General features: G+C 47.8%; 1 protein-coding gene across 1 annotated transcript; it reads left to right on the top strand.

Moving 5' to 3' along the window:
• Positions 1-440: 440 nt before the first annotated feature.
• NEUROG3 (neurogenin 3) lies at positions 441-1,099 on the top strand. The gene has a single exon (XM_026009965.2). The coding sequence runs from the start codon at positions 441-443 to the stop codon at positions 1,086-1,088; it is 648 nt and encodes a 215-aa protein (XP_025865750.1). The 3' UTR covers positions 1,089-1,099.
• Positions 1,100-22,429: the final 21,330 nt, after the last annotated feature.

The following is a 22,429-nucleotide window of genomic DNA, read 5'->3' as shown; positions in this document are numbered from 1 at the left end:
ACGCTCCGGGCCCGGCCGAGCAGATAAAGCGTGCCAAGGGGCACACGACTGGCGGCTCGGAAAATCCGAATGGTCTCGCAGCCGCGCCAAAGACAGCCACGGTGGCCCGGGACCCCCTTTGCGTTTGGCTTCTCCAGCGCTGGGGAAACGTCCAGGCAGCGGCACCTGCGTCTCGGCTGCGCTTGCAGACGGAAAGGCCGGCTCATCCTAACCATTGATCTCGCTGCCCCCGTTCTCTCCCCTTTTGCGCGCGCGAACAAGGTAACACCTGGAGGCGACAGAGCGACGGGTGGAGGGGGAAAGGGGTCCTCGGATCCGGCGGGACGGGGGCGGGGTGGCTCTTTCTCTACCGCCCCCCCCCCCCCCCGCTTGGCCCCGGGATAGGGAACTGCGCCCCGTGGCCGACCCACGCTTACTGCGACCTTTTGCCCTGCCGCAGGATGGCGCCTCATCCCTCGGGTGCGCCAACCGTCCAAGGGACCTACGAGACGGAGCGGTCCTTCCCGGGCGCCTCGGACGACGAAAGGGCCTGCGCTGCGTCCGCTCCGCCCAGCCCCGCTCGCTCGCGGGGCAACGGCGCCGAGGAGGAAGGGGGCGGCTGCCGAGGGGCCTCGAGGAAGCTCCGGACCAGGCGCGGCGGGCGCAGCCGGCCCAAGAGCGAGCTGGCTCTGAGCAAGCAGCGACGCAGCCGGCGCAAGAAGGCCAACGACCGCGAGCGCAATCGAATGCACAACCTCAACTCGGCGCTGGACGCGCTTCGCGGTGTCCTGCCCACCTTTCCGGACGATGCCAAGCTGACCAAGATCGAGACGCTGCGCTTCGCGCACAACTACATCTGGGCGCTGACGCAGGCGCTGCGCATAGCAGACCACAGCCTCTACGGGCTGGAGGCGCCCGCGCTGCCCTGCGAGGAGCTGGGCAGCCAGGACGGCGGCTCCCCGGGAGACTGGGGCTCCCTCTACTCCCCGGTCTCCCAGGCGGGCAGCCTGAGCCCCGCCGCCTCGCTGGAGGAGCGTCCCGGGCTGCAGGCCCCTGCCTCCCCTGCCAGTCTGCGCCCCGGCGCCCTAGCTTTTTCAGACTTCCTATGAAGGGGCCTGTCGGCCACTGGGCGGTGGGTGCTTGGGACAGAGGGAGGGGGCGGAGGCGGTCAGGGACGCACCGCGCGGCGGCGGCCCTGGTGCGAACTTGCTCCTCCAGGCTCGGGCTCACTAACACCCGGTGAACCCCGGGCGCCCACGAGGGTGACAGGCTGCATTCCATCCCCATCCTCTGCGCCGGGCCAACTCCAGCCCTCTGGTGCTGCCCGCGCAGGCGAGCATTGCAGCCTCCGCACGTCCCCCTCCCTGCAGCCACCCTACCCTCACTCATGCAAAGACAAGTCTCATGCAAAGTCTCATGCAAAGAAGAAGAGGATGCTAGCTCTACGCACGCAGCCCGAGACACCCCCTGTCTCCAGCCACCCTACCCTCACTCAAGTCTGTGGGTCTGTCTCTTACCAATCCTCCACCAATGTGATTTAACTCAGTATTTGATCTTTCACCGTTTGCTTTCTTCTCCAAAGACGCAGCGGACCTTCTTCTCCTCCAGTCCCTATCAAGTCCTGGTTTCTGGCTGCTTCGCTGCCTTAATCCAGGAAGGTGATGCTCTGCCTTCTCTCAAGCACTTTTGGGAGCCATTGCCCTCCCGAGGGGAGGGAGACCAGGCTGTGAACTGGGAAAGAGATTGTCCGCCTGGGGAACTCTCCCGCTGCGACCTGAAGCGCCCTTCTTTTAAAAAGAAAAAAAAAAGAAGAAGAAAAAGAAGAAAAAGAAAAAAATCAGACTGTAAATTATATGATATCTTTTGAAGTGAATTTTGGTATGGTATATTATATGCCTCCCCTCCCTCCTTTACACGTTTGTATTTATTGATGAGATTTCACTGCAGGGGGGAAAGTCTATTTTTTGTACATAAGATTATTTAGAGACTGGTGAATGAGATTTTGAGCCAATAAAAAAAGTACCCTCAAGAAGCCTCAGTTAGGTAACTCAACTATGCAGAAGGGAGGGTCACAGCCCCCTGGCTGGGGCAGTGGTAGGCCTCAGTCCAAGGAGAAATATAAAACATTCTGGGGGGTCTGAGCCCCTTCTCTGACTTGAGCTAAGAGGCTGTGGCCCTAGGCTGGAAGCAGAGCAGATAGTGTCCTCAGGGCAAGTCAGCTAAACCTGTATGGAAAGTAAGAGCTGGAGGGCTCTTAAGAAAACATTGGTCCAGTTCCCAATTTTATTTATAGGGCAGTGACCTGTCATATTCCAAAGAGTGGTTTAGGTGAAAGACAAGTCTCCAACTAGGGATACTTGCTGGCGCTGCTGACCCTTGCCCCTACACCACTAGCCTGGATTTAGAGCGACTAGTGCATTTGGGGAGGAAGAGTAGTAGCCTGACCACAGGATCAGAGCCCTCAGAAACACTGAAAGTTGACTGGGCATCCCAGGAATGTTCCCAGGGTGCTTAGAGCACTAGCATGTTTTCTAAGCACATTTTATGCAGCCGTTCTGAGTGTCTTGACGTGTGGCTTTGAGCAGCGGGAAGCAGAGTGGAGAGTCCCGCTGAAATCTCTGGCACCAGGGACACCCGGCAGTCTTGATCGAAAACTTAGCAAGAATCTGTTCAAGCCACTCATTACTCCCAAGGTAGAGGTGGGGTGCACAGCAGGGACTGAAACTATTAGAGCACCCCTACATGGCCTGCAGGACCCCTAGACCTCCAGGGAAGCCGGTGGAGCTCTAAGAATCCGCAGAGCCCGCCTGGCACTCGGAACAGGAAAATGGAGGGTGGGGACCCTACCCTGTGAATTGAACCCCAGAGGCCTCCTGGGATTGGCTGCAGGAAGGAGCCAGCCAACCCCAGTGGGGCATGGCACCCTCATGGCCCACCCAGAGCCAGTCTGTAGGTCGGTTTCCAGTTAGAAAGCAAAGGTCTTAGCAAGAGTTAATGCCTCTTGAGTCTCTCTTTTGCCCTTCCATGGAACTTTTCTTCTCTATTCCCGGTAAAGGTAGCTCTGAGGAAGTATGTCTCAGTTACCAGGGGCTGGTTTGGGGGGCAGGGAGAAGGACGCACAAACAAAAGAATGAATGAAGGTGTTGTTTTATTTCATGGCTTTAATCTGGGAGGAGATTAATGGGTTATTGGTGACCTATGCAGCAGCCAACTTTCCACCTGGGGCACCACCCAGAGACAGGTGTCAGCAGCTCCTAGTTGCACCGACCAAGCCAGTGCCTGCTACTTTCTGCATGTTTAGGGAAAGAGAGTAGACAGATGAAAAGGAAGAAGGTCCATCTCTGTCTTCCTAGGAAAGCAACAAGTATATAGACAAAATTATTTGAGGCCAAAATTATTGGTGCTGGGTAGAGGTACAAGGCACAGGATGGAGGTGGGGCTGTTGTTACCTGGGGCTGGATTGGGAGGCTTGCAAGAGAAGGTGCCATTTGGGCCAAGGACTACAGGTTTAGAGAAGTCCTTAAGTAGGAAAATCCTTCTTCCTGTCAAAGGCTGTGGAAACCAAGTGTTCAAATAGGCAGGGACTCCCTGAAACTGCAAGAGTGTTGGTTCCATGTTCCAGGTGGATGCACCCACTGCCCAATCCCCCTCCTACTTTTGAGGGTGCTTGTTAAGGAGCCATTAGTCACCAAATGCACACAGATTGGTCCTCCGCCCCACAAATTAAAAAGAAGTATGGTTTAACCAACTTGACTGCTGCGCTGCCACCTTGGGTCAGGGGTGGATTTGACCCCAGAGCTGTCTGCCCCACTCTTCTCTCCAAGTCAAGAGGAAGCAGAGGAAGTTTTGGGTTTGCTTGGATCACTGCAAAGTTTAGGACTCCCTTGCCCAGGATAAGCTCCATTGGAATTGTGTTGAGATGGAAAACTTCGTCACCGCCTCTTTCCAGAGAGCCACTCATCAAGAAGGGCTCCGAAACATTTCTATGAGTGGTGCGGACAACTAACTAGCCCGGCCTCACCATCACCACGCCCCCCAGCCCCCACAGGAATTTTGCTTTCAGAGGCTTTAAAATCAGTCAAGCTGGTCTCAGTCTCAGCTGGCAGCTTACGATCGACCGCAGACTGCGCTTCAGCTCGCAATGGTGTGGAGCCTCCCACAGTCTGAAGTCGTCGCTTGCACCCTGGCTCCCCGAAATCCGGACGGGGTTCCCATCAGCGCCAGGAAAGACCTTCGGGTCGAAAGACTCTTACCCCTCTTCTGTCTTTGTCTGAGCCCAAGCCCGACTTCCAGAAAAACAGCACATGAATCTTGCGCCACCACCCCACCCCCATCCACACACACACACAAGCAGGTAGATTTATGGTGCCCTGCCCCCATCCCACTCCATCCCCCAAGCCGGCCTTGGTCGGGAGACAAAGCGTCCCAGGGCCATTGGAATGCTAATGTCTGGGAGCCTGGCTGCTGGGCTGGCACAAAGGCAGGCGGGGCTGGGGGCGCACGCAACCCTACAGGCGCCCTCTGCCTCTCCTCTCCCCCAAAGGCCAGTCCGCCTGACTGTGTGACCTTGGACAAGTCCTTAAGCCTCAGCTAATTCGCTGGAGAATATGGAAAGAGTCCTTAATACCCTTTCACTGGATTTCTTGGTGCCTAAGAGAAGGCTTAGGCCCGCCCATGACCTGAAGCGGTGGGGAAGACCCTTAGGCCTTGGCAGGCAGTGGGGACAGTGTGGGGACAGTGTAAGGGGATTTGGCTGAGAATGTGATGCAGAATAAGCACTGAGTATATTACAATTACATTTTTACATTTACATAATTAATATTCTCTGTTGTGTTTGTTTCCCCCCTCCCCATCCTTTTTAAATACCTGCAGGCTGTGCTCAAGAAAAGGAAGGGGGCACTCACTAACTGTACCTGCCAGCTCTACTTTCAAAGGGCCAAGAACACAGACAGTGGGACACCTTGAGGCTGGACACCTCTTATCTTAGGCCCCTTCCTACAGCTGGTGAGGAGGGCAAGGCAGGATGTTCACGCCCAGGGAAACAGAGACAAAGTCTTAGAATTGGCAACTTCCTCAGGCCTCCAATCACTCAGTGAATTATTGAAGCAAGCTAGGAATGTGACCTGGCTCTAGGTTCTTTGCAATTTAGAGCTCTTTGCTCTGTGCTGAGATAGTTTGTAGTTGTTCTTGCTTTGGCAGTAGCTGGGTCTTCTGGGTCTTGTAAGTCCAAAGGTTCCCTTGCACCCTTGCCTTTGGCCAACCCTTCCACCGTACCCTCCATTCTCTGGTGGGGGCCCAGGCTGCTCTTCCCTGCTTCTGGGACGTTAGGGCCAAGGCTGACGCTGGGGGTGCCTGCCCGGCTAACCGGGTTGGTTGGGCACCGCATCCTGAAAGCAGCCGCGCGCCCCTGACCATGGTGCTGAAAGGACCGTGTTCAGAGCAGGAGGCGTTCCTGGTAACTTAGTGTTCTCAACACGGAAAAACATCCGTCACCCCTGCCCGCGTTTCTAGATCACAGTCCTAGGGAACCCCCTGTGGATATGTAGACCTAGAAGAATGTCGGATTTCTATTGCCGTTAACTGACAGTGTGACCTCAGAAAGGCCCTTTTTTCTCTAGGCCAAAAGACCCTCCTGTGTAAATGATGGAGCTAGAATTGAGTGACCACGTTAGGAACTTCTGACAGCATCTGAGAAGTCCTGAGTGGAGCAACATTGGAAGTGTAGGCTGCAGCACCCGTAACTGGGAAAACTGGTTTGGAACTTGGCCTTCAAGAGGAGTCTCATTCTTTGGGTTACAGAGAGCTTTTAGTTATTCCAAGAACAAAAGCTTAAGGAAGTCCCCCCAATGCACATACAAGATGGCAGAGTGGTTAAAGACAGTTACTTTAGAGTTACACAGACATTGGTTTGAAGCCCGGTACTTGTGAAGCTGGGATGATAAATAGTGGCTGCCATAAATGGTAATTATTACCATTAACATCTTCATTTGTCTCAAATTCTTATTCTCCCCACATTTTTTAGGAGGGGGTGCTTTTGTATGAAGTTGAATTTCTTCTGTACCCCTGTATAGTGCAAATTGGCACAGAGGCTAAAGGCCACTTACCCTTCCTGATGACCCTCCTCAGCTGCAATCTACCCTTCCTAAGCTCCAGGATTGTATATCCAGATGTTCCTTGAGCACCTCAAATGAGACATATCCAAAATGGAATTCATCTCCGGTAACTCCAAACTAATGCTGCCTCCTGTTCCGGATCTTATCAAGTAACAGCCAAGCATCCATACTAGAAATCTAGGTTTCATCTTGACTTTTCTCTCTCACTACTTATATGCAATTAACCCTTAAGTCCTGCTGATTTTTCCTTCTCATTATTTCTTGAATCTGGCCTTTCCTTTGTTTCCTTATGAACGCTGCTCTCATTTAGGCTTTTATCCTTCACATGGAGAGACTGCCTAACTAACTGATCTCCCTATCTCTAACTCTCCCTATCTCTAACTGATCTCCCTATTGAGAAGTAATCTCAATACTTGTCACTGTACTCTCCATGCTACAGCCAGAGTAACATGCAAATATAACACTGTCATTATTCTGTTTAAAATCTTCAAGTGGTTTCCAGTCATCCCTGGGATAAAGTCCATGTTCCAATAGGGAATGACTGTGTAATGTGAGCTGTGAGTGATATGAATCTGGGTTCAGTTCCTAGCTGGTTCACTATCAGTATGACCATGCATAAGTTACTTAACATTTCTTCATCTGTAAAGTGGAAATAATATTGCCTTATAGGGTTTAGGTTAAAGTCAGGCTGCTACAACACACTCACTAATAATTCAATCTGAGGTGAGCATTCCAGGTGGGTGGTAGTTTTGCTCTATGACATCATTAAGGGATCTAGGTTCCTTCTATCTTCTTCCTCCACCACTTGTAGGTCTTTGCCATCTGAGGCTGCATTGTCATGAGTTATAGCCAGTGGGAAGGGAAAACACAGCATGAGGAACCTCAGCCACAGTCTTAAAGCTTAGACTCAGAATTAGCACATTCCGCTTCTGCTCACATTCCACAGGGAGAACATGATCATATCACTCTACCCAACTGGATGAGTAGTTATGTGCCTAGGAAGAAGGATTGGATTCTGGTGGGTAATGAGCAGTTTGCACCACAGGGTTGTTGTCAGGATTAAAGCGGATTATATAGGCTATTATTGTTTGTTTTTATCATCACAAATCACTTATGCTTATGATCAGAGTCCTGCTGCACTAGCCTCTTTTTCACAATGGTTTACTTGCCTTGACATTTACCATCCAGAAATACTGACCTGCTTGAAGTTTTCCTTACATATATTCAGGTATCCCTTCCATGCTTTTCCTTTTCCACACTGATCTCTCTGCCCAAAACCTCTCTCCCCCCTCCCCAGCTCCCACCAAACCTCTAACACAGACATTACCTCCTCCCAGGAATTTTCTCTGAGCTATTCCTCCCTCTTTGCTCCTGCTCCTATAGTATCCTGGGCATATGAATATCCTTGTATTTCCCAAGTAGTATTGTAATTATCTGTTTATTCATCTGCACCTTCCACTGGTCTGTGAAATCTTCTCAAGGGCAGGAACTGTCCTTCATGGTTCTAATGAGTGCCCATTCTCAACTATATGCCAGATTTTTTTTAGAACAAAGTAATGAGTGAGTGCATTGACTAATGAATGAAAAGCATTTCAATTATTTGTTTAGAAATTTCTATCTTTCCCAGAATGGCTACCACATAAAGGCCAATGAATATTTGTTGAATACATGAATAATTTATATAGACATGTTACCCTTCTTGCATCATACCCTTCTCAGTGCCAAAATAACCTGTCCTTGGTTGCCTAAGGGTCTATTTTAGAAGATGCCCCATCTGATGAGGTGAGATTGGGTTATCACCACGGTATGATTATTTCTGAGATCACTAGTAACAATATCCATAGTCAGGTGTGGGTGTCCCTCCTGAGATAGTCCTCTAATGGACTTGACATCTATTTCAACTTCACAACTTCCTAATTCTATCACCTTGGGCAAGTTTCTTAGCTTCTCCAATCCTCAGTTTTTCCATCTATAAAAATGGAGAGAAAACAGTACCTACCACATAGGGTTGTGTGAGGATTCAAATGAGGTAACAGATGTGCCCATACACTTCATGTGCCTGCCAGCAATTTGAAGCAGAGCTCATTACAGTACCCACCCCATCAGTATCTTATTCCTATGGATGATTAGCCAAGAAGGCATGGGCTGGAATTGACTTTCTCACGTTCACTAGGGAAAATTTATATGACTTGCCCAAGACCTATTAATTATGGAGACAAACTGAAGCTCCTGATATCCTAACATTATCACTAGCTATACTACCTCTGTTGTACTGGTTATCTATTGCTCATAACAAATTACCAAAAAAACTATTTAAAAAAGATAGCATTCATTATTTGGGTCTTCTCTGGGTAAGGAATCTAGACATGGGTTGGTTAGGTGTCCCTGGCTCAAAGTGTCTCATGACTGTAGTCAGGGTATCAGCCAGGACTATGGTCTCATCTGAAGGCTTCATTGAGGGTGGATCCATTTCCAAGCTCATTCATTTGGGCTGTTGGCAGGACTCAATTCCTCGAGGTTCATTGGCCGAAAGGCCTCAGTTTCTCAGTCGCTTTGGACCAGAGCTTTCCTTGGTACCTTGCCATGGGGGTCTCTCCATATGGCAGTTTATAATATGGCAACTGGCTTCCTTCGATGCAAGTAAATAAAAAGACACCAAGACCAAAGCCACAGTCTTTTTGTAATCTAACCTCGAAAGTGACATCACTCTACCTCTGCCACATTTTATTTACTAGAAAGAAATTACTAAATCCAGCCCAAAGCTAAGGAAAAGAGATTACACAGGACATGGGACACAGGACACAGATGCCAGGAGGCAGGGGTCATTGGGGGCCATCTCAGAGGCTGCAGTAGCAGAATTTTGCTGCCTACTTTTCAGACCTGTGACAAACAGACACAAGTGCATGTGTGCACACACATACCTCCCCAGAGCCAAATATACCAGGATTCAAAAGAAGAAAGTCCTAGGTGATTTGACTCCTGGAGCTAAAGCATATGTCTCTAGTGCTGAGTTGGCTTCCAGGGGCCCAGGAAGGGGGGACCACTAAGTGCACGTTGGAGCCACCCCAGCTGATCTCTAACATTCATTTACTACTTTCACAGCCCTCCCCACCCCCACCCCTAGAGGCAGAGATTTAGGATGTCTGGGGCCTGGACACCGTACCCACTGAAGGGAAATTTACTGCCTCCAGAGAACCAGGGCCTGACTTGGGGTCTTGAATGCATCTTTTTCCCCTTTGCCTCTGCTTTATTAGGTTAATCATTGCTTGAATCGGTTGCCATGGTTTGGGCAAACCCATGGCGACTCTATAATGAAGCCTGAAAGACTCGGACCCCATTTATCATCCCCAGTGTTTGGGAGGCCCAAAGCCTCATTTGCCTCCCCCAAGGTCTGGGCACCACCCTTCAGCCTGGGGCCCGCAGGCCCCTTTTGAATGAGGAATGAACAGGTGGCGACTTGGAATGAGGAGGAGACCCACATAGGTGGAGTGAGTGGTGCACTGCACATTCCCCCCACACACACACACATTTTTCCACTCCAGGAGTCCAGACATGGACCAAACACACAAACAGCTCCACCAGACTTTTTATTTCTGGAGAGTGGGAAACCAAAAAAAATGATCTTCAGTTAGAAGGGGTCCATGGCTGTCCTTAGAAAGAGAACTCATATCTCGTCATACCCAGGTGTTACTACCCTCCTTATTTCCTGGGCATTAAATTGAGCAGTATTGCAATCCTGTAGTGAGTTGGAAACAGATGAGTTAAGGCCCAGTGGGGAAACTGAGGCATGCAGGAGTTTAGTAACATGTTCAAGGTCACTCAGTGATGGTACAGCTAGGGTAGAAGCCAGAGCTAGTAAAATTTACCATAGAAATTTTCAAAAATAGAAAGAAGAGTATAATGAATTCTCATATTACCTATCACCCAGATTCAACAATTATCAACTCAGAGCCAAGTGTATTTTGCCCACATACTTACCCACTTACCCCCACACTACCTGTGTAGATTATATTGAAGCAAATTATAAACATCATACACTTTTTACCGTAAATCCTTTCCCAGTATTTTTTTTTTTTTGCTCAGCATAAATTGCATAATAGAGTATAGCAACAGAGGGTATTGACTTTGACAAAGATAAAAAGTCTGGGTTCAAGTCCAAACTCTGTCCCTCTCCAGCTGTGTGACCTTCAGCCAGTAACCAAATATCTCTGAGCCTCAGTTTCATGAACTATAAAACGATGCACTGCTACCTTTCTCATAGGATAATTGTCAGGATTAAGTGAAAGAAGGCACGATGAATCCTCAGCACCTGTGCCAGACGCAGAGTCAGTGGTGGCTCTTACTGTTTCCATTCTTGCCACCACCACACCATTAGTAGTGGCTATCACCTGGCAGAAGGTTGGCTTTTGGCTTCCCAAATCCAGGTCTCTTGGTGAAATCTCTTGGCATGGAGGCAAGTGCCTTGTTATTATTCTCCTCCTGGTGCTGGACTCTGAGAATATGGATCTCAACAGTAAGTCTGGCTCCAGGTGCTGACGGGCCCCAGGCTCTGCTGCTCATAGCCCTGCTGAGCTCTGCAAAATGAACCCCAGCCCCTGGCCAGCAAGACCAGGCTCTCTCTTCTCTTCTTGCATCTTCAGGCCTTCTGACCTCTTTGCTGCTGGTCCCATTTGTGAGCAGGTACTGATCTACTTACCTGAAGTTTGTGTGTGTGTGTGTGCATATGTGATGGAGTGTGGGTACTGTCCCCACATAGGAGCTAGTGTATCCTCATGCTTCCTTGGGCTCAGCCTGTGAGGGAGACCCCAGGAGGAGAATAAGCACCTGCCCTCTGCATTTCATGGTTGACTGACAAGAGACCAGAGGAAACTTCATCAAAAGTATGAAGATACAAGCATATGTACTAAGAGCTGGAAAAGGTGAGGGGAAAACTAATCTGCCAAACACATAAGGTTGAAAACAGAAGAGAGGGGCAAACAGGGGGCTCTATGGCAGCCAAGGGGATGGGAAATGAGGCAGCCCCTCTGGGTTCATTGTTTAGGTAAGGGCTAGCACCCATAGTGGACCTCTCCAGGGAAGGTTTATTCTAGGCAAACACCCACACCCCCAGGGACTCAAATCTCTGAAGAGTCCTCCTGGCTGAAAGGGTGTGTCTTCCCCAAAAGCTCCCTTTCTTAATGGCAGCTAATTTCTATTGAGTATTTGCAATGTTTAATCATAGCCCTAGCACTTTCTGTTAATTAACCTATGAAAGCAGAATTATTCCCATTTTACAGATGATGTAATTGAGGCTGAGAGCAATTCAGTGACATGTTACATGTTACTTGGTAAGAAGTGGAGTAGGATTGAACCCAGGCTCTCCTGGCCTAGAGCTATAAGTCTTGAACACTGCTACATTGCTCCACTGATAGGCTCTCCCTCGCAATTTTAGATATTTGCAAGAATGCATAAAGTGGAAAGAGAGAATATGCATGCACTGTCAGGCAGCCTCTGTAGCCAACAAGTCACAGCCAACCTTGTTTCATCAATTTGCCACAATTCTATCAACCCCAATCCTGCAAACACATTTTTTAAAGATTTATTTATTTATTTGAGAGAGAAAGAATGGAAGAGGGCAGGGGTCAGAGGGAGATGCAGAGAGAGTCTCAAGCAGACTCCTCACAGAACATGGAGCCTGATGTGGGGCTCAGTCTCACAACCCTGAAATCATGATCCGAGCCAAAATCAAGAGTCGGATGCTCAACCGACTAAACCACCCAAACATCCCCTGGGTGTGTATGCAGTTTTTAATTTTCATTTTGTGTGTGGAATATTTCTAAACACATCCCAGATAGCTACCATTCTACTTGCAAATACTTCAATATCCATCTCTAAATGATAGGACATTTTTAAAAGATGGAGTCATCTTTATACCTGATGAAACTAACAATTCCGTAATATGATCTAATATCCAGTCCTATTCAAATGCTTCTAATCATCTCTTTCAAAAATGTACAAACAAGTAAATGAACAAAGAACCTCCCATTTTGGATTCTCCTCTCTCCCAGCCTGAGCAGGTGAGCCGGGCAGCCCACTGGAGGCCAAGACCAAGGCCACGACCAAGACCAAGCCAGCCCTGACTCCATGGCTTGGCAGGACTGGCCCTGGGCAAGTCAGTTCCCCTCCACACATGCACGCACACACGCACGCATGCACGGTGTGTTGCCCCTCTCAACCAGCCCTACCCTAAAGTTTGGTGACCAGCCATCCTGCTTTGGCCAGGACTTTCCTGGGTCCTGCAAGGCCCTGGCAAATCCAGATGGTTGGTCACTCATTAAGGAGCAGGAAATTTGGTGCCCATGCCAGCCCTCCCGCCCTCCCACTCCTAGATCCAGTGTGGTGTTATCCAACGAGAGCAGGGGGAGCCAGCCACTGAGTTTCAAGGGCCCTCGAAATAACAAATAATTTACCGAAACCTTTGAGGAGAGGGCCCCAAGCCCCCTGTCCGCTAGCAGAGAATCAGGATCTTTTCACACCCAGGGGGCCAAATTCAGCAGTCTCCTCCCTCCGTCTTTTTCCCCTCTCCAGATCTAATGACAATCCAAAGAGTTCCTGATAGGGTTTTAAAAGATGCTCTTCATTCACTGTCCACCAAGCATGAAAATCCAGCTCGTTTGTCTCCATTCTTCGCCCTAAAGGCCTGGCCGGCCTCAGGCCTGCAGCCTCAAACTTGTCACTCACTTTCCACGTCCTTTTGTGAGTTTGCCTTTATTTCATTCTGCTGTCTCCTCCTACACCCTCCTCTCCCCCTGCTCACTCCATCCCGATCCTTCCCCTCTGCCCTCCCCCAGGGTCCCCAGTTCCTCTGTCCACACAAAAAAGGCAACAGACCAGTCTGGGAATTTCTTTAACAGCCCCTGTGCCCCCACCCCCACCCGGGCCTCTTCTCACTCACTGCTTCTAAAAAGTGGGAGCAAAAAGCCAGCAATAGCTCAAAGGGCTCAGGATCCAGCAACAAAATTGCCTCCTGCCCTGGCTGGAAATGGCCTCAAGGACCCCTGAGTGCTGATCTTTGGCTTCACAGCTGTGGAAGCTGAAGCTCAGAGAGGGGAGTGGACTAGCCCAAGGTCACACCCAGAGTTAATGGCAATGCAGTGCCAAGAGCCAAGGGTCCCAGCTTCTCAGCCTGGACACCCCCTTGCAGAATTGATGGCTACTCCTCTGTCCCCAAGCACTGAATTTATTTCTTTGCTGTCTGGGGTCATAACTCGAAAGCCCGGGGCACATCCAGTACATTGCTGTGCCCCTGAATGCTTATCATGTGGCAGGCATTTGGTGGTGGTGGTAGTGCTTTTAATGAAATTGAGCTGAAGGATTGTGAGTGCCAGGTTGCCCCCCCTACTCTTTGGATCTTTTATCAGCTACCTTCTGGGCTGTGGCTTTGTTGCCAGGCTCAGGGTGTCCCCGTGGGCCCCGGGGAGAGGGGAGAATGAGAAGGGGAAAGAAGAGGATATGTGTCAAGCAGTCAGACCCCTTACCAGCCATTTCTCCTAAGAACATTGGGAGAAAGGGGGAGGGGTATTCCCACCCTTCTCCGGGGGCAGGGCAAATAGAGCTGGGGTCCTCAAGAGAGCAGGAGGTGGTGATGGGCGTCTCATCTGGAGCAACATGAAAGAGAGAGGAGTATGAAAGAAGCAGGGCAGAGTAAGAAAAGCAGAAGGGGTTAGGCTCTGGTAATGTCCTTGAGTGTCATCAATGTGCCAGGCCCACTGAGTGATAAGGAAAGTGGCAGCTCCTGGTTGTAGAGTCACATGGGCCTTGGAAGGAGGGGAAGGTCAGTCTCAAAAGTGCATCCCCAGTGGAACATGGCCTCTCCTCTATAAACTGGCTTACTCCTCTTCCTTGAGGCTCTACTGCAAAGGGCACTGCTAGCCAACCACCTGCCTAAGCTGGAAACCTAGATGCCAGCCTCACCTCAGCCCGTGGACCCTACCTTGGCCTGTCCCTCCCTGCTCTCTTCTTTGCGTCATGACTGTACTGTTGCCCTAGACACACAAAAGTCCCTCCCTATCACCCCACCTTCTGATCCAGCTCACCATAGCCTAATCTCACCGCAGCTCATTTCTCTCCTTTACACAGAGCTTTCCATGGAGGTGCGAAAGCTACTTACTTCTTTAGTAAGTGGTGGTGGTCAAGAGCATGGTTTAGGAGTTAGTCTCCCTGCGTTCAGATTACAGATCTGTCACCTGCCAGCTTGGTGACCTTAAGCAACCTCTTTAAGTCTCATTATCATTTGTGAAATAGGGATAATTATAGTACCTCTCTCCTAGGATGGTTATAAACATCGAATACATATCTACAATATGGTGAGTATACACTATCTACAATGTAATAATATATAAAAGTAAGAAACTGCATGACACCTTCAATGAATAACAGTTGTTGCTACTATCATGATTATTGTCCCTCTGTACTTAAAAAAGTTTTATTATGCCCATATATTAAAGTATTTTAAAAATTGACCCATCCTTTCTTTCTGGCAGTATTATCAAATGCTTTAAAATAATCAAATTCTTGGGAAAGGATAATTGGGTGATGGGCATTATATATATATATATATGTATATATATATACATATATATATATAATACATATATTTTTTTATTGAAGTTCAATTTGCCGACATATAGTATAACACCCAGTGCTCATCCCAGATGATGGGCATTAAGGAGGGCACTTGATGTAATGAGCACTGGGTATTACATGCAACTGATGAATCACTAAATTCTACCCCTGAAACTAATAATACAGTATATGTTAACTAAATTCAATTAAAATAAAGAATTTAAAAAAATAGTCAGATACTTGGTCTAGAAATTCTTCCTAGAGAAATCATCAGAAATTACACAAAAATGTGTCAGCAATGATATTCATAATGCCATCTTTTATAATGGTAAAAGTTAGATACAAAAGAAATGTCTAACCATAGAAGACAGATTAGAATGTTGTATATTAAATATGTTAGTTACATATTATATATTAATACTAGATTATTACATATTAGATTGGATTATTATATATCTAAAATTACATGTTATAGATAGATTACATGCATTACATACACATCTCTCTCAAAAATTAGATACAAAAGAAATGTCCAACCATAGAGGCAGATTAGATTATTATATATGTTCAATGGGGCTGTGGCCCTTTGAAAATCATGTTGAAAAAGTAATGCTTGTTAACATGAGGAAATGTTCACAATATATTGCCAAGTGGGAAAAATAAACCAGATTTTAAGCAAGATGGCGGGTGAGGCAACTTACAAACTACTCCACTACAGAGTTTCTAGAAACTCTAGATAAAAGCTAACCAGTGTTATTTTAGAGATATAATATGAAGCTGTTTGCACAAAAGATACATGCATTTTTAATTTCAGGAAAGAATCTGGAAAGATATGGACTGATTTATTGACTAGACAATGAGATTACAGGACGATTTTCTTTCATTTCTAAATTCTGTTAGTTTTTTTGCACTGAGCTTGTATCATTTTTCTAATTAGAGGGAAGTGTTATCATTTAAAAGCTTTAGTTAATGAATGCAGTGGTACTTTGATTTTTAAAAATGCCTTTGGTGGGATGGCAGGAATGGCTTCCCAGACGGGGAACTTTTGTGCTGAAGTTGGCAAGCCAAGCATAGATCAGGATCAGGCACAGGCACTCAGGGGCTGATGTCAGTGAGCAAGGAGCAGGAGTAGGGGGTCGAATTCTCACCTCTCAACTCAAAAACTAGTGATCCCTCTTCCTCCTTTTCCAGTTCCCCACTGTCCACATCGGGCTCGAGAAAGGGATAGAAGGGAAATTGAACCAGTCCATTGGTTCAGGATTGGTTGAGTGCCCCCCATGCGCCCTGAACTGTGTCAGACTCTCTGGAAATCCAAGGTAGGTCCAGGGCTCCAGCACCTGGTCTGCTCAGGAAATGAGCTTCTGTATAAGAACATGTACCAGAGGGCACCTGGGTGGCTCAGTGGTTAAGCATCTGCCTTTGGCTCAGGTCATGATCCCAGGGTCCTGGGATGGAGTCCCTCATTGGACTCCCTGCAGGGAGCCTACTTTTCCCTCTGCCTATGTCTCTGCCTCTCTCTATGTCGCTCATGAATAAATAAAATATTTTTTTAAAAATATAAATAAATAAATAATAAAAATATGTACCAGAAACTGGTTTGGTTAAACATTAAAGTGGGACTTTCAAAACATCTGTAACCTTTTTTTTTTTTTTTTTTTTTTTTTTTACATTTGTAACCTTTTGAGATTAAGTATCTCTCTGTAGTGGAGTGAACAGTGCCTCCACGTCCCACCTCAGAAGATACATTCACCAGGAACCTGTAAATGTGACCTTATTTGGAGAAAGGGTCTTTGTAGATATTAAGTAATGGGTTTGAAGATGAGATCATCCTGGATTAGGCAGGCTCTAAATCCAGTGCCAAGTCCCTAGAAGAAAAGAGAAAAGAAAGAGATCCTGAGATACTGAGAGGAAGGCCACATGAAGGCAGAGGCAGAGGTTCGAGTTAGGTAACCCCAAGCAGAGGAGTGCCAAGAGCCACCAGAAGCTGGAAGATGCAAGGAAGGATTCTCTGCAAGGAAGGATTCTCTTCTAGAGGCTTTGGAGGGAGCGGGATCCTGCTGACAACTTGGTTTCAGGCTTTTGGCCTCCAGAATTGTGGGAAAATAAATTTCTGTTGTTTTAAATCACCCAATACACGATAATTTGTTATGGCGGCCCCAGGGAACTAATATACTTTTTAAAAATATATTGCACCTTTCCATACCTCTTTACACAGAGCACATACCACATGCCAAGTGTGTGGCAAATAGTAAGAGCTCAGCAAAGGTTGGCTTCCACATTCACCTGTTATGCTGGTTAAGGAGCCACCATAGGTGTCAGCTGTGTCAGCTGGGCACTCCTGGAGCTCCCAAAGTGTGCCCACCTCTTCGTTGCACCACCACAGACTGCTGTGAGGACAGCACTTCTCTCTGCTATCCTGCCCTCAGCTATTTTAGGTAGCCTGGCTCTGGTAGCTGGCCACCCACTTTCCAGTTTGCCGCCCCCATCATCTATGGCTTGGAGAGAGCCAGTTATCCAAGTTCAGTGGGGACTGCATGCAAAAGAAGAACAGATGGAATTTAAGTGAAGATCTGTGGGCCTTTGCTTTGAATGTGTGAGCTCTGGGTTTCAGGATGATGCCAGATGATGGGAAGAAGTGAGGCCTCATCTAGTGGGGTGGGGAGCAAAGATCCCAGGGTACCAGCTGGAGTCTGTGGTATAGATATGATGAATGCAAACTTGCTGTGGAGGGCACAGTGGCCAGCCTAAGGGTTTGTCAGCAGATGGGGTTTCTAGAATGACTGAGAGAGCCCATGCCAGATTTGGGGAGGAGTCCCAGAAGGCCACCTAGAGAAGGTGGGAATTTGAAGGAGGAAAGAACCTCAGGACAAAGAGGCAATGACCCACACAGTGAAATGAGCATGGGAATTGACCCCAAAGCCCTGGTTCGAATCCCAGCCCAGTCACTGTTAGCAGCAACTGGTGGATATCCTTTCAGACTCTTAACATATACATGAAGAAAAACTTACAATCTACTTCGGTCATACTATGCTTATTTCACTTAATATGTCATGAATGTCTTTCAGTCTCAATGAACTATAGACCTACCTTGTCATTTGAATTGCTTCTATTTTCTCATCTCTAAAATGGTTATTATCTGACTTGCTATTATGTTCTTGGGCTCAGGGACAGTTTAAATGAGAAAACTTACGGTGCCACAGAGGTGCGTTGGAAGGGGGGTTTGTGTGTGGTTTATGGACATTTATTAGCCATCCTGCTCCAAGGAACTACATGAACCAGGAAAGGTGGGGGGACGTTGGTGGGAGAGAGCAACCTTCCTGCAGCCCATCCATCAGCACTGACAAACCTGGCCCCCTGAGGGCTTCCGCCTCAGCTGCTGAGCAACGGCAGGTATGGAGCAGGAGCCCCTCCCTGGGCTCTGGGCACCCTCCTCTTAGGTCAACAGGCAGAGTGGTCTCTGTCGGCCAGGTGAGGCCAGGGAAGATTAATGGAGCAGGTGCGGGCTGTGTGTGTGTTGGTGGGGGGGACAACAATCACCTGGCCAGACAAGGTCTCCGCCACCCCCCCAGCACCCCCAGAGACTGAGTGCCCAGCGCAGGCCAAGAAGCAAAGCGGATGTCATTCAGCCTGGCTTGGGCTCACCTGGAGGTGGGCTGGAGCCAGCTATGCTGCCTCTGCTGCCCACCTGGGCGGTCCCCAGTCTCAGCTGGACTCACCTGGACTCACCTGGCCTCATTTGATCTCCAACGTGGGGGCCCACAGAGAGGCCCCCGGAGCCCAACCTGTGACACTCAGCTTTAAAACAAATGTTTTTGTTTCCTTAATTTCCCAAGTAACTCGCTGCAGAAAAGTGTAGATTAGCAAAATACTATAAATCATCCATTAATCTTACCACCCAGTGATAACACTGTTAACATTTAGTTGATATTATATCTTTATCTCTCTACACACACCTACACAAACACACACATACACATATATATGCAGAGACACAGAGAATTCACTCTATCGTTTTTGTACTATAATCTTCTTTTTACACTTAACATATGAACATCTTTTGGTGCCCAAGAATTATAAATCTGCTTCACCATTTTAATTGCTACATATATTCTGTGTGTTCAGTACAGTATCATTGTATTTAATCAAAAATCCCCTTTGGATATTTAGGTCATATCCATTTTTTGCACTTTATAAACACTGAAATGAACATTTTCATTATTTCTTTTCTTTTGTTTATTCATGAGAGACACAGAGACATAGGCAGAGAGAGAAGCAGGTTCCCTGCAGGAGCCTGATACGGACTCAATCCGAGAACCCTGGGATCACGACCTGAGCCAAAGGTAGATGCTAAACCACTGAGCCACCCAGGTGCCCCACATTTTTATTATTTCTTTAGGCAAATGTCCTAGAAGTGAGACTGTTAATGCCAGAGGGCATGTGCTTTTTAAGGCTTTTGGTGCATAGAGCTAAAGTCTTACACATGTGTTTATTGAAGCTAGTGGATGGGCCCCCCTGCATTCGGGGGACAGGAAGAGGTAGCAGCAAGGCAACCTGGCAGAGGTTGGAAATGAGGCCAATCTAGCATGGATCCCACTGTCCAGGGGTTTGTGGTCCAGCCTTCACTCTGGGGAGAGAAGTCGTTGAATGGGTGGGTAAGCAACTTTGTGGGCTTGGGAGTGAGTACTTGGGAGCAGCACAGAAGTCAGATTGGAGGAGGAGAAAATCTTCAGGGGACATGAAGTCAGAGAAGACTTCCCAGAGAAGGTGAAATTTCTGACAGGTGAAGAAACTGAGGCTCAGAGTGCCCAGTAATTTACCTTGGTACACAGATGGTGGGCAGCCAGGCCTTAACTCCTGGTCTGTCTGGCCCTGTAGCTCGTGAGCCTTCCTGGGCCAGGTTGCCACCAGAGCTGAGATGACTTCTCAGCATCACTTGGGATAGAAGTCCTTTGGAGCACAACTGGGGTCCCTAGGGCTGGGGAGAGTGGGATTTGCGGCTGTTGAGATGGAAGGAAGGGCCTCCTACAGGCTCCCCCACCCCCTAACACCACCACCACTGGCCTCCTCTGTGTGGGGCAGCCAGCTGGTGACCCGACCTTGTGCCTCTAGCAATGATTTAACCACATTAGTTGGGGTTTGGGGAGAGATTTGTAAAGCTGTCAGTAGGGGAGAGGCTTTAACTCCAGCCTCTTGGCTCAGCCACTAGTTGGGGGTGGGAGGAAGAGGACCCGGGGAGAGGCCAGGGGACCTTCTGGTTCTGCTTATGTTTCCTGCACCGTGGTCCACCACGGAACACCAGGGACCCACTGAACCCTGCGGCTCTGTCTCTTCCCCCACCCTAAGGTCAGCTTCCTTTAGTGTAACCCTAAGCAGCTCTGAAATATTGTCACTTCTCTCCCCTGGCCCATGTAGGCAGACACCAACTAGTCACAGAAAAGAAGAGAAATCACATTAATGAAGGAATCTAGAGATATGGGTTCATATCACAGCTTTCCAACTGCCCGTGCAGAGGCCCCAGAGCAAGTGCTACAGGGGCAAGCAGGCAACACGCATGAATGATGGTGGCCAATTGGAGACTATGGTCACCTGGAGAGGCCATATACCCCCAAAGGGGCCAGCTCATACTTAAGTCCAGCTTATGACTTCCATGCCACAATAAAGACTTAGAATTTTTCAAGACAGCTGGACATTCAGATTTATATATGAAATCCTCCCAATGTTACCACCTAACTGGAAAAAAATTCAAACACCATGTAGGACCAAGAAAACAAATTCTGAATGTAGCCTTAGGCTGTAGTCTCTGGCCAAGACACAGAAATAATAAAAGCCAGACGAGCCACTATTAGGTAGTGTCTAGCATAACCCTTTTGTTTTAGATGGAGAAACAGAGGCCAGATTGGCCAAGAGAAGCATACCTTGATTAAAGTCATTTAGTGAGTTAGTGGCCTGGCCGGGCAAGGAATCCAGGCCTTTTGCTCCCAGCCTGTGCCTTTGCCCTAACTTTCCCGGCTGAGGAGGGCTCGTGGGAAGACACTGAGGGTTTTGGGCAGTGGGTGAAAAGAAGAGCCCCTCCCTCTCTGCCAGGCTCACCTAACGTACCTTCTGTCCTCTATGAGCCCAGGGGTCCAGCAACCAGGTAATTCTCTTCACCTTTCCCATCATTGCTGCCTCTCTGTTCTGGGACTCTATGTTCAAGCCCCTGTGGTCACCCACACAAGACAGGTAAGGGAGGGGTGTAGCACCCTTGCTCTATCAGGGACTTGACTGACAAGCTCCCCACTGTGGTATATGGCAGGTGGGAGTATCTCCACAAATACAGATTTTTTTAAAAAAATATTTTTATTTATTTGACAGGGGGAGAGAGAGCACAAGCCGGGGGAGCAGGAAAGGGAGAAGCAGGCTCTCTGCTGAGCAGGGAACCTGATGTGGGGCTCTATCCTATGACCTGAGGATCATGACCAGAGCCAAAGGCAGATGCTCAACCAACTGAGCCACCCAGACGACCCACAAATACAGATTTTCAAACCATGTAAGAAATTAAACAAAGAAGCAAGGCAGAGAGAGACTAAATTTTACATTTATTATGGATGAAGCTGATTTTTAAGAACAGGATTCATGGCTGTGGGCAAGTGGGCTTCGTAACATGGAAACCTAGAATTGGATTGATCAACAAACTCACAGGCAATCCTGCACCATGATTAGCCTCCCCTAAGCACAAGAACACAGCAGAAATGTGCGCACCTTGTAGGTGACTTGGAGTCAGAAAAAAGGGCTGGGTCACTTGAGCCTGACTCACCAATCAGATAAAGCCACTCAGTATTCCCTGGAGGAGAATGAGGGGTGAGAGAGCAGAGAGACCAGGTGTGTTACTTTAATGGGATTCATTAGACACAGAAGGAAATATTAAGATTGGATTTTATCTCTGCTTTTGGCTTAGCAGAGGCACTTGTTATTCTCTTAGTAATCGCTTATGGACTTACTTGCAGTAGGCTTGGTTCATATCACATTATCGTAGTCTGCCGTCCGTAATATTATACCATCTCACGTAAGCATTTTACAACACTATGCTTCTATTCGCCCCTTGCATCCGTGGTGCCATTGTTGTCACGCACTTTCTACTGATAGTATAAACCTCCAAAGATAGCATTTCTGTTTTTGTCTTATACAATTATCTTCAAAATATTTTATGTTTATGCATATAAGATAACTCTTGCTATCTTAATTCCTTTGTGTAGATCCAGGTTTCTACCTGGTATCATTTTCCTTCTCTTGAGGAACTTCCTATAACATTTCTTATACAGCAGATCTACTGGCACCTTTAATTTGTATGAGAAAATGATTTCATTTTCACTCTTGAAAGAGATTCTCCCTGGGAATAAAATTCTAGATGAACAGGGTTCCCCACCCCTCCCCCAGCAGTTTAAAGCATTGCTTCACTATCCTCTAGCTTGCATAGTTTCTGATGAAAAGTCTGCTGTAATTCTCTTTGTTCCTGGGTGCATGTTTTCATGCTGGTTTTCAGCAATTTGATTGAATATTCTTTGGAGTGATTTTATTTGTTTTATCCTGCTTGGGTTCATTGAGCTTCTTTGGTCTGTAGATTTATGGTTTACATCAAATTCAAAATTTTGGGGGACACCTGAGTGGCTCAGTTGGTTGAGCCTGACTTTGGCTCAGGTATAATCTCAGGGTCGTGAAATTGAGCTCTGAATCAGACTACATGCTGGGTGTGG

This window comes from Vulpes vulpes, chromosome 4 (assembly GCF_048418805.1).
Source record: "Vulpes vulpes isolate BD-2025 chromosome 4, VulVul3, whole genome shotgun sequence".
NCBI classification, from domain to species: domain Eukaryota; kingdom Metazoa; phylum Chordata; class Mammalia; order Carnivora; family Canidae; genus Vulpes; species Vulpes vulpes.
The sequence above is the reverse complement of the archived record's forward strand: the minus strand, read 5'-3'. Positions and strand labels throughout refer to the sequence as shown.